This window comes from Equus quagga, chromosome 1 (genome assembly GCF_021613505.1).
Source record: "Equus quagga isolate Etosha38 chromosome 1, UCLA_HA_Equagga_1.0, whole genome shotgun sequence".
Classification (NCBI taxonomy): Eukaryota; Metazoa; Chordata; class Mammalia; order Perissodactyla; family Equidae; genus Equus; species Equus quagga.
Genome location: NC_060267.1, coordinates 63549266 through 63561658, shown reverse-complemented (window position 1 = coordinate 63561658; position 12393 = coordinate 63549266). Strand labels below are relative to the sequence as shown.

General features: G+C 50.0%; 1 protein-coding gene across 1 annotated transcript in view; it reads right to left on the bottom strand.

Moving 5' to 3' along the window:
* The window catches only part of GALNT12 (polypeptide N-acetylgalactosaminyltransferase 12), a gene marked incomplete at its 5' end in the record, with an annotated part of 35310 nt that extends 22922 nt beyond the window's left edge, over positions 1-12388 (bottom strand). Inside the window, 2 exons of the mRNA XM_046673036.1 lie at positions 795-964; positions 12144-12388. Of these exons, the coding sequence (XP_046528992.1) occupies positions 795-964; positions 12144-12388 (415 nt within the window). The remainder of the gene's footprint in view (positions 1-794; positions 965-12143) is intronic.
* Positions 12389-12393: the final 5 nt, after the last annotated feature.

Here is a 12393-nt window from a genome sequence, read left to right as displayed (position 1 = left end):
TGGGCGGCTTTTCCAGCTCGGGGAATGGGCACCACTATCCACCCCAGACCCAAGCCAGAAACCCGCGAGTCCTACCCAGCCTCAGCCAGTGTGTCCCGTGGACCCGCCCCTCGAACATCGCTCCTCCCACCCGTCCTCCCCTCCCCTCAGCCCCACCTAACTCCAAGCCTCCATCTCTCACCTGGGCCACCTCAAAAGTCCCCTGGCCTCCCCACCCAGCTCCCCGGCACACCATTCTCCACATTCTAGCCAAGGGACGCCCCCCTCCAAAGGGCAAAACTGCTCTCCTGCTTAAAACCCTGCCCTGCCTCTCCCTGCCCTTGGGACAGGGTCCCAGCCCTCAGCCTCCACGTCCCCTGCCTCTCCTCCCCTCTCCTGTATCCCGGAAGCAGCTGGCCCTCCATCCTTCCTGAACCTCTTGCACGTCCTACACACCCCACACAGCACTGCCCCCCAGGCCTTTCCGCACTCTGTGCCCTGCACTTGAAAGGCCCTCCCTCCACCTCTGCTGCCTGCAAACGAACCAGCCTCCGAGACTCAGGTCAACCACCACCCCTGAGCACCCCGGCAGAGAGGGTCCCTCTCTTCTGTCTCCCGTAGCACCGTGGGTAGAGCCCTCTGTCATCACACCCGTGTCCCTGTCCAGGCTCTGAGCTCCCCGAGGGCAGGGGCCGGGCTCAGGGGCACAGGAGGCCTGTCCTTACCGGACCTATTCTGCATCCCTCATGTCTCAGTCTCACGTCCCAGGGGCTGCCACGGAAGTCAGCTCCTCCAAGAGTGCCCAGGGGCCTTACCTCTATCGCTGTAGTCATCTACAAGGATAACTTCTTCTAGCAGGATGTCTGGGGACGTCTCGAGGACGCTGTAAACTGTCCGAAGGAGGGTTGACCAGGCTTCATTATAAAACGCTATGACGACAGACGTCGTGGGCAAACGTTCATAATCGTATGTCTTCTTTTTGCACCTGCAAATACAACACAAGTTCAGGAATTGCGACCCCGCGGTTGACCGTGCGTACCAGGCGAAGGTTGGTGCTGGCGATGGAGTGACGACGGGGACACGGGTCACAGTCTCGAGGCCTCCCCTGGGGAATGGGAAATAATCTGCCTCGATCTTCCAGAGCCCCGGTGCTCCACCAGGAGCCCCAGCGGATTCTAAGAAAGGTTCTGACCACGACACCCAAGAAGCCTGAATGGTGGGAAACTGTTTTTAAGCTTTAAAGCAATTTTCAGATTTGAGCAACAGACAAACTGAGCAGAAGGAGAGAGAGACTGGCCTTCTCCCTCCCAAGGGCTCTCCCACCTGTGCACTCCCGCCTCTCCCCCGCCAGCCCTTTGCTCAGACTTGCCCTTGCCCAGAAGGAAAGACGTGTCCTTGCCCTTTCCCAGAAGGCCCTTTTCTCCCCACTCTACTTGGCAGACTCTCTTTCAAGAACAACTCAAGCCCGTCCCCCCCCGGGAAGGCCCTGGGACCCCCGTCCGGGGCAGCTGCTCGCCCCCCACGCTGCTGTGGCACTGCGCCCATGCCTCCACTGCAGCCCGAGCCCCTCACAGCACTCGCTCCTCACGCGCCACTCGAGTCTCGCCTGCCCTCCCCCAGCATCTTCCCGACGCTTCACCCCAGCAGCACCTACACTCCACAAAGGCGGTGGGCTGAACGCTGGACTAGGACCGTGGCTAGGACACACGAATGTTCCGGGAAGGAGTACGAACAGGTCTTCTGCAGGGGACGCCGGCTGCCTCCCAGTACCACGCCACCCGCTCCATTCTGTGGCAGCCTCGTGGGGCGGGGCTGAGCCCACCTGTCTTTGGGCCTTGACTGGCAGTGACAGGAACCAACAGGCTCCCCCTTTGTTTACGGGGGTTTTCTGTTACTTTGCAGGGAGGGTTCCCTGGCTGACAGAAAATCCTCTCCTCAGAGTGATGGGTGACAAACTCCCAGTGTCATCCCAGGGACTGGGCAGTGCCTGGACGTCATCAGCAGGAAACGTGACATCAGCAGGAAATGGCTGACAGCAGGGTAGGTGAGGACCAGAAACCCAAGAGTAACACAGAAGGACCAGGGCTTGAATGCCAGGCTGGCAACGCGACAAGGGGACAAATGCTGGATGGCTGCCAGGCTGCCAGGTGGCCTTACGGACAGCCGAGGGCAGCCCAAAGAGTGAGAGACAGGCAGGAGGAGGGGGACTAACGTCTGCTGACTGTCTGCCACGCGCCCGGCACCGTACCAGCGGGCCCTGCATCAGTCAGTCACCAAACGTTTCCTGATCACCTACCATGTGCCAGACAGGCAAAGCCTCTGCTCCCACAGAGCTTACATTCAGGGGACAACGATCAAGTAAGTAAACACAGCAATAATTTCAGAAAGTGAGGGTGCCATGGAGAAAAGGAGGGCATGAAATAGCAACTAGTGAGGGCAGTAGGAAGGGGAACAACCACAGGTAATCAGAGAGGGCCTCTCGGAGGAGGTGATATTTAGGATGAGACCTGAATAATGAGGCACCCAGTCCCACAAAAAGCCAAGGAAGAGCCCTTTGTGTACGCAACTTATTTCTTTGTGTTTTTTTTCCTTTTATTTTATTATGAAAAGTTTCAAACATATGAAAAGTAGGGAGAATACCATAAGAAACTCCTATGTACCTTTTGCCTGACTTCAAAATTCTCAATGCACAGTCAATCCTGATTCATCTAGGTGCTCGCCCACTCCCCTCATCGCAGATTTTTTTTCCTTTTATATAAAAGTCTTTATTTTATTTATATATTATTGACAGAAAATTGGCATATAACATTATATAAGTTTCAGGTGTATATAAGTTTCAACTGTATACAGGACAAAGTGATCACTTCCAAAGTCTAGTTACCATCCAACCCCAGATCATTTTTAAGCAAAATCCAGCATATTGCTGCATCCATAAATATTTTTATATGTTTCTCTAAGAGATAAGGATTCTTTTTTATAATAAACACAGTGTCACTGTAACACCTTAAAAAATTAGCAATTCCTTACTGCCACCATCTCTCCAGTCTACAATATTTCATGAAAGTTAAGAAGCCAATGGTTAGAAGACACACCATTCTTTCATGAACCAATAAGAAAGACAACTGCCAATCATAACTATAAGATGGACTCATTTTACGACACATCCTAATTTCAGAAATGTTTAAAGTGTAAAACAAAACACATGCCTTAGAATCGATTAAATGTAGTCCTTTAACTCTCAAAACCACCTCCCATGTTACTATTTACTGTTCTCATCTGAAAGACAAGGCTCAGAGGCCTGGGGTAACATCACACCTCCCCAGCTCCTCCCTCCACCATGACGTGGGTGATTTCTCCCCTCCTCCCTCTCAGGGTCTTCCAGCGAGCTCCAGGGCCTTCTTCCCAAATGCCAGGTCAGGTTCTGCAGTGAGCTCTGAGGCTCTCTGGCAGTGGCCCAGCCTCTGCGGTCACCGGGGTGGCTTGTCCACAGGAATAGGCTTATCTGAGACTCTCAGACAGGGGCTGGCTCTCCTCAGCCACTGTTACATTCTCACCCCCGCTGTGTCTGAAGGCCCAGCTCTGAGCACTGGAGCAAAAGTCAGCCGAGGCTGGAAGCATGGCAGCTCTGGCGTCCTGAAGCGACAGGGCACCCACCCGCCGCAGCCAACGGCAGCTGAATCCTTGGACACCATGGGCTTCCAATTCGCGGAAGGAGTCACTTAGCACTGTGCTCCACACTCACCACCGTGCTCCGGCCCACACTCAAGGGAGGAGAATTGGGCTCCATCTTTGGAAGGGAAGGAGATCAAAGAACTTGCAGGTATATTTTTAAACCACACACAGGTCAGAAAGCAACAGAAGAAACTCTTAGACAGGCCCAAACCGCGAGACGGTCTATAATCCACTAGGCCTGCACTCTCGAAAACATCAACGTCCTGAGACAGCGAAAGGTACGTGACAGTATGTGACTTCCAAGACCAGGTCATGAGACAGAGAGGGTTCCTCTTTGTTCCCTCCCGTGGACTATCCATTCTGGGAAAACCAGACGCCACGTGGCGAGAACACACAGGTATCCCACAGTCTACGTCAGGAGGGACTGAGGCCTCGCCAGCCAGCCGCACAAACTTCCCAGCAGGGGACAGCCATCTTGAGAGCAGATCCTCCAGCCCCAAGCCGTGAGATGAGGAAAGCCCTGGGCGCACTTTGACTGAGATCTCAGGAGAGATCCCAAGCCAGAACCACCCAGCGAGCCACTCCCGAACTCCTCACCCACAGCCATCATGGGAGGTCACAAACGCGGACTGTGGTTTTAGGTCACTAAGTTTTGTAGTCATAGATGTGCTGAAATAAATCACAAGGAAACTCTCAGACAGGCCCAAACCGCGAGATGGTCTATAATCCACTAGGGCTGCGCTCTCGAAAACATCGACGTCCTGAGACAGTGAAAGGCTGAGGGGCCTCTCAGACTGAGGGAGACGGAAGAGGCAGGACAATGGCAGTCAGATTGATTCTCCATCAGACGCCCGCTCAGGAAGGAAAAAGGGCTCTAAAAGCCGGGGCAGTGGGAAAATCCAACACTGCACAAGTCTCGTGAATTTGCTAACTACATCATGGTACATGAGAGAACGTCCTTATTCTCAGAAAAGAGACGCTGAAGTGACACAGGATAAAGGATTACTATCTGTAACTTACTGTCAAATGTGTATTATACTATAGCGTGCACACAGAAAGAGAAATATTAAGTACGTGGGGCAAAATAATGAGTTGATCTAGGTGATGGATATATAGGAGCTGGTTACGCTTTCTTGCAAATATTCCCTAGGTTTGAATTTTTCAAAATTAAAAGTTTAATACAAAAAGAAGAAAAAACTGTTGATGATGCAAAGGGTGCCCTCACACACCACGCTGATCCTGACCTGTAAACGTGCGTCTCAATCTCTGTGGCCCCAACGAAGGCCCCTCCGACCTCATTCTTTCCCACTTCCACCAAAGCAGCTGCCTCCTCTAAACACAGGTTATAGCGAGTGGAAAACACATACACACGTGTGAAAATACAAGCCTCTGAGCACTAGACGGTGTGCATAGAAAAGCTATTGTAGTCCAACGGAGGCATCAGAAAGAATTCATTGCTTATACGACATGAAAAAAAGTGTTTTTGTGAAGGCTAAAGATAAAGATTTTATCTTTAAAAGAAGGTAAAGCTCAAGTTTAGTTTTGAACGTGCACAGGTCCAAAGAGAAATGAGTGGAAATAAGGACAGTGAAGTGAGGTTTTCAAAAATGAAGTTTAGTCAATTTAAAGAACTGTCTTTTCGTCTGAAATGACACCCCTACTGTTTTGGATTAAAATTTATTTCTTCTCAAGATGAGAATAAGCAGCAGGGTGGGGAAAGTTCTGCCCGCCCGAGCAGCATCAGGATCGTCAGTCAGTCCCTCCTCGGTGTTTTGTTTGTGTTTTCACTGCTCTGTGAGAACCAAAAGCCCGAGGCCACATTCTAGAACATGTAGATGAGCCATGTGTGTCGCCTTAAATCACAAGAACACCGGGTACCGGTTTGGCAATACATACTCAGAGTGTCAAAAACTTCCTCCTCTCTTTGATCTCACATCTATGTATCTCAGAATTTCTCACCTAAGAAAATAACCAGATACCCTGAAGGAGGCTTGCTATAAAAATTTTTCTTTGTAACACTATTTATCACAGCAAAAAAAACCCTGCAAACAATCTCAATGTCCAAGAAGAAACAGCTGAAGTGCAGCACAGCCGCACAAGGAAATGCTACACGGCCATCCGAAACCACATCTTCAGAGGCTCTTTAATGATGATGGAGAATGGTCACACTCTAATGTTAAATCAAAAAGCAGCAGAAGTGACAGTACGTGACAAATCTATGGACAGTATTATGCCAATTCCAGAAACGAGTGTGCGCACACGCTCACACATAAACAATAAAGAATAGAAAGAAATATGCCAAAAATGTTAACAACGGCCGTTTCTGAGCAAGGAGAGAGCACTGATTGTTATTTAGCTCTTCATATTTTTCTGCATTCTAAAATTGTTCTACGATGAACATGCATCATTTTTATAATCACAAAGAAAGATTATTTTTTAAAAGCTGGGTCAAACTTCTTTGCTCCCTGTAGCAAAAGCCTTCATTGAGCAATAATTTAATAGTCTACCCTCTCCTTTTTTTCTCCGCCTAGCGTAGTTTCTCTCTCTTTCTTTTAAACTTCCCTTAAAGGCATCCTCCTTCATGAAGTTCAGTGCATCCTTCTGGAATGTCTCTCAGTTTGCTTCCAGGAAAAATACTTGACCCTTCTCCTGACTGAGAAAAGGCTGTGCATCCCTCAAGCAGACAAGGACCGCAGGGCACCGCTTCAGCAGTCCACCTTTGCCTGGGGGACAACAGGGGGCTCCCAGCTACCTTCACTGCTGCGCCACAGTAAGCCATCCTTTCCTTAAGCTTCTGGCATAACCCAGGTGCTTCGTGAGGCCGGGGACTGCTTGTGCTTGTCTGTATTTCGGCACGCCCGCACTGCACCTGGTCACAGCAGGGACCTTTGCTGAGCGCTCACTACTGATGGGCAGGCAGTGTGCCGAGCAGGTTACACACATGACTTAACCTACAGCAGGTGGGGCCACCATCACCTCCACGAGCACCAGGCAGGTCTACGTATTAGACGTACGGGAATGACTGGGTGCAGTAAACGCCTCCTGAGCTTCTTGTACCTTTATATCTAGGTTATCACATAAATGTCTGTAAAAGAATGAAGACTCACCTCCTTTGCAGAACAGGCCAGGGAGGCCATCACGTGCATCGGTCTGCTTCACCTGCCTCACGATCCTTATCTCCTCTCTTCACCTGAGGGCACTTTGATTTCTCTTTCAAGAACCGATTGCCTCAATTCTCAGTCTGTGTGCTTCCTGCAGGGCTAAACACACTCACCCCCCCCACACACATATATGCACATGTGCAAACACACGTACACATGCCCCGCCGGGAAGGTCCCATCCCCCAGGCCAGACTGATCAACACTTTCCTGAGGACACCAGTTGAGTCCCTGAACCCAGAGTCCAGGAAACCTGAACCCAGTTCTAATCCTGACTCTTCTGTGACAGATGTCAATATATTCTCTAGTATATCTAAATCAGTTTACATTGCGTCTTCTATCACAGCCCAAAGACTTCTGACTAATGGAGAAAACAAACATTTTATTTTTTTAAGTGAATACAGGACTTCCACTTCTGGCTATATGGAAGACAAAAATGTCTAGGGACGTTTTTGGGTATAGGACACCCAAAACCTTCTCGATAAAATACTTAAAAGAAAAATCTTTTAAATGCACGGCTCAGCTTACAGAAAAAGTTAAAAGAATTCCTCAGAGTTCAGGAGCAACAAGAAAATACAAACCTAGATGTTAGAGTTGTCAGACACAGAACATAAAATAAGTGTGCTTAATACACTTAAATGAGAGGACCTCAAACGAGTGACAAAGAAACAAGAATGACAGCCAAATCCAGCACAGCAAACACATCTCACAGCAATGGTGCCAGCCGGGGGACAACGAACGCTGCCTTCAAACACCAAACTATCAACCTCGAATTATATAGCCAACCAAACTGTCTTCAAAGAACAAGAGCGAAATAAAAACACTGTCAGAGAAATAAAACTGAGTGTTTACAACAATAACCTTTTCTACAGTCATTAATACATGATGTGTTTCAGGAAGAAGGAAAAGAAACCCAGAAAGGTCTCGGACATCCAAAGACCACCATTCAGGAAAGAATGATGGGCAGAGAAAATGGTAAACTGGAGGAGAAATGCAAACAAACAAACTCGGCATTTTTAAAGTGTCTAATGTGTTGGTTTAAAGAGCGAGACCAAATTCAAACACTGGAGTAAAATGGCATATAAATTGGGCAGGAAGGCAGTCAAGGTTAAAGCATTCTAAGGTCCACAGTTACTTTAGCCCTGCAGAGTTAGATGTGTACTTTCAAATTTACCACTAAAGATTAGAAAAAAAGACTGTGACTGCCAAATTAGCAGAGACAGAAAAATGGAATGAGAAGGGAGACACCTCATCAACTCAAAAGGCAGCACGAAAAAAATACACAGAAAAAGCATAACCAATAGAAAGCATAAAATAAGAGGGCACAATCAAATCCTAAAGTTTCAGGAAGCACAACAAATATAAATGGACAAGATTATCTAGTGAAAGTCAAAGACTGTCCGTCTTGATTTTTTTTAATGACAACACAAAATTGAGCAACACGCTATTTAGAGACACGCCTAAAACATAAACACACAGAATGAGGGAAAAGAAAAGAATGAAGTAAGTACCAGGAAAATACTAACCCAAACCGAACCTGTTCTGTAGACTTTAGAGAACTGATTCAAAGAAAGGGTGCCACTCGGACAACTGCAAGATGGGTCTAACAAGAATTAATAAAATATCCTACAGTTTACAACCTAGTTGGGGAAGAAAAAAAATCAGTGTAATCTCCACACCATGTGCAACGTTTTTCCAAAGATAATGCTGTTCAGAGAAGAGACGAGCAGGCCACCTCTCTGCAAAAAGAGAAACCCCAACCAACTCCCTCCTGCCAGCTGCAGCAGGACACAAACACTTTCTTTTGCTGAATTTCCTATGTAGAAGTATTTTGCGACTCTGCCACGGCAGCACCCAAGTTCTTATTCCTGAACTCAGATCCATATCTGCAATTATAGCACTAGTTAGGGTAAACTGGAGCAAGTGTTCAAGAAATGCAAACACCTGTATTATTTACACACTTTGCTGACCAGTGGTTCACAACTGCCCCGCTACAGCACAGAAGAGCGTAAGTTCACATGCATGGCATCCCCATACATGTGCCGGTGGAAACGCACAGCCCGAGGGCATCGTCACTCCACCTTTCTCTGCCACTGACTTTGTCAGAATGCAAATGAGAATGACATTATAGTGATTATCTCAAAGCTTCTCTGACCTATGAAAACTAAAACTTTTTGCAAATACTGGTACAACATTATCAGCAACCATTTACTTGTGACACATCTTCCAACTAACTGTGATGTCACCATTAGTTTCAACTGCACTGGAGCTGTTATTAACTTCTACTTTGTCTAATTCTGGTATTCTTCCACACCCTCAAAAGCACACACCCTTAATCTTCTGAGTGAGAAAGCCACAGGCTCTAAGCCAGCAGCTTTCAACCCCAGTGGCACACCGGCCTCAGCCTGGGCCCTACCCACAGAAATGCTATTTAATTGTTCTGGGGAAGGTCCTCGGCATCGATAGTTTTCAAAGTTCCCCATGGCCACAAACCCAGCTCTCTGGATCCCCACTACGGCCTGCGGCCATCTCCGAGTGAAAGTTCCCCTCTTCTTGCCAGGCTCCAGCGAGATGACATTTGTGAGTTTCGCAAACCCTATACTTACTATAGTGCCATGCAAGGATTCCTTGTCATCCTCCTCCTCCTCCTGGATTCAGTGCTGTAACTAAAAGAAATCAAGTCGTGCTCCAATCCATTGGCCTGTGAATTATTAGATTCACAGAAGGGCAGACTCAGTAGCCAGGCTTGCAGACCCCAGGAAGAGCCAAGCCTAACAGTCCTTCGGCAGCGCCCAACTCCCTGCCTATGGTAACAGGTTTATCCACGGGACTGTAAAGACGGGTTAAAAACCTGTGTGGGCCTAAGCACATACGTACTCATGTCTGAATATGTTCTCGCCCACGTACCCATATGGATATTTTTCAAAATCCACTTCTATACCTGGAAAAGTCTAGAAATGTTAACAAGCACAGCAAAACGTTAACAGCGATTCTCCCAGGGGTGGTAAGTTTATGGGCGATTTTTGTTTTTCTCTTTTTCGCTTCTCTGTATATGCTAAAATTTCTAGAGTGAACATGTATTGCTTTTATAAGTAAAATAAACAGATAAATAACTGTCTCCACCGCAAAGGGGAGGAGGAATAAAAGGAATATTGCGAAGGAATAAAAGACGGGAGCTCTAGATGACCTCTGCTCCTTGGGGGCACAGCTTTTCCTCTCTGGGTAGTCTGGATGCTCCCTTGGGGCCTTGCCTCCTGCGACATTCAAGGACCTTAACCACCCTCTGCTTATTAGTTAGGGTCCTCCCATGCCGACTGTGAACTCATAATTGCCATTCTGGTTTCTCAGGCTAAACCTCGAGACCCTGATTAGGTCCTCATCCCTGTATGAACCATAATAAGAGTGAGCCTCCATGAAAGGCCCTGACCGACTGGCCACACTGAAGTGATGGCTCAAGGCCTGGCCCTGCTGAGACTGACACAGATCAAGCTCACCTTTCTCTCCAGCGGGCAAGAATAACCCAACAGGCATTGCTGCAGGAATGAAAGGCAGGAGGCATTCACACTCCTTATCACGCTGGGTTTGGATTAATTTCCCAGGGTCAATGCAACAGCAGGATCTATACGCAAATCCTGATTGGACACAGGGCAGCTGCGTCACCATGGAGACGGGACACCATAAGCCCCACAGGTCATCCACAGTGTTTCAAAGAGATTTCACAACCTGGGACAATAAAGGAAGCTGGAACCCGGAAAAGAAAAACTTTATGACCCATCCCCAGATGACTCTGAAAAGCCACGTCCTGGGTACATTGTTGGCAACAGAGAAGGGAGGAAAAACTAATAAGATCTGAGTACACAGTACGTTCCCAGGTATTAGGTGTTTTATTAACTCCTAGGTTCTGTTATTTCTGCTCATTCCCTATTTTGCAGTTAGGGAAACTGAGACTCAGAGAGGCTAGATAGCTTGCCCAAGATCACAGAGCTCAGGAGCAAAAGAGCCAGGTTTTCTCTCCCCTGGTCTGGGTTTGAACCCTGGGTCTAACCTGAGAGCTTCCCCAGCCCTTGCCTCAGGGAGCACCAACCCCAACAGACAAATTTCTACTCAAAAAGATGAGCAGTGAAAATGCCTCAAGCAGAAGCACGAGGCTAGGCAAGGGCAGATCTGGAAGACAGAGAGGACAGCAAAGCGCAAGTCCATCCAGACTGCCGACGGGGCAGAGGAGGCCTCTCTTGCAGGCACCAAGGCTCTCTCTGGCCAAGGATCCACCGAGCAGGTCCCTAAAATCAGCACAGTGCCAAGGGGGCCAGCAGCGTCACAGTCCCCCAAGGCCACTTCCTGCCTTGGGGCCTTGGCGAGCCACCTGTCCTCTCTGAGCCTATTTCCACACCTGTAAAGCAGGAATGACACACAGTGGGTGGGGTGGCAGGTGCCTAGGGCACACGGCAGGCTGCCCCCTGCCTCCTCCCTGGACCCCCTCTCTGAGCCCTCTTTTCCTCAGTCTTAAAGGAGGGGGCTCAAACGGGGACCTGGAAGATCCCCAGCAAGGGAGGAAAGGAGGGAGAGGCCAGGAGGGTGTCCTCTTGCTACCACCTTGTTCCCCTCTCACCCAAGCAGCGGGGCAACCGCCCAGCCAGCTGCTCCAACAGGAGTCAGGCGTCTGACCACCCAGGCTCGGCCGCACCATCCACGCGAGTGAGTTGAGCTGGACCACAGCCAGAAGGAGTGTTTCCCACCAGCTGCTCCTTCCTGGCTTCCTCCTCCTAAAGCTTAGGAATCCAACTCCCAGTGACAGGGAAGGAGGCTTGTGGCCTCTGACTTGGCCTTCCAGCCGCCCTTCACTTTACCTGCGGCGCGCCCTCCCCTCCGCTTCCTTCGCCGCCCTGGCGCACACCGGCAGGTGAATGGAGCCTGGCTCCAAGCCTCGGAGCCCTGCGCTTCCCCAAGGCAGCGGGGCAACGGCGGAGCTGGACCGGGGGTGCTGCGGCCGCAGGAGGGGCACTCAAAGAGGGTCTCAACTTAAACCTGTCTGCTTAGCCCCCACCCCCACACTTTTCAAGGCCGAATGACAGACCTTCTCTAGGGGGAGGGAGCCAAGAGACCACGTAGTGACAGACTCGTCAATTGCTGAAAGTTTTCTATTTTCGTTTTCTAAAACTTTCTTGCGCCTTCCCCCTATGAACACTTCCACTGCCCACTTCCGAGAAAGACTCAATACGACGCGCGATCCCCAGGTATTTCGAAACCCCAGTTGCGTCCCGCCACTTCACAGATGCAGAAACCGAGGCCCGGGGACTCGGCGGGCAGTGCTCCTCCCGCCAGCCGCGGACTCACAGCGGGTTCCAGCGCTCGGGCAGGCGGCGGTGCAGCGAGATGCGGTCGCTGAGGTAGATGTTGATCTGGTGCAGCCGCACGCTCTCCTCCTGCAGCCGCAGCTCACTGTCCTGCAGCTGCAGCCGCACCGCCTCGCCCCGCGCGCCCAGAGCCGCCTCGGACACCGGCGGCCGCGGCAGGACCGGCTCGCGCCGCCCGGAGCGCGGGGTGCGCGGGGTGCCCGGCTCGGCCCCGGCCCCGGCCCCGCGCC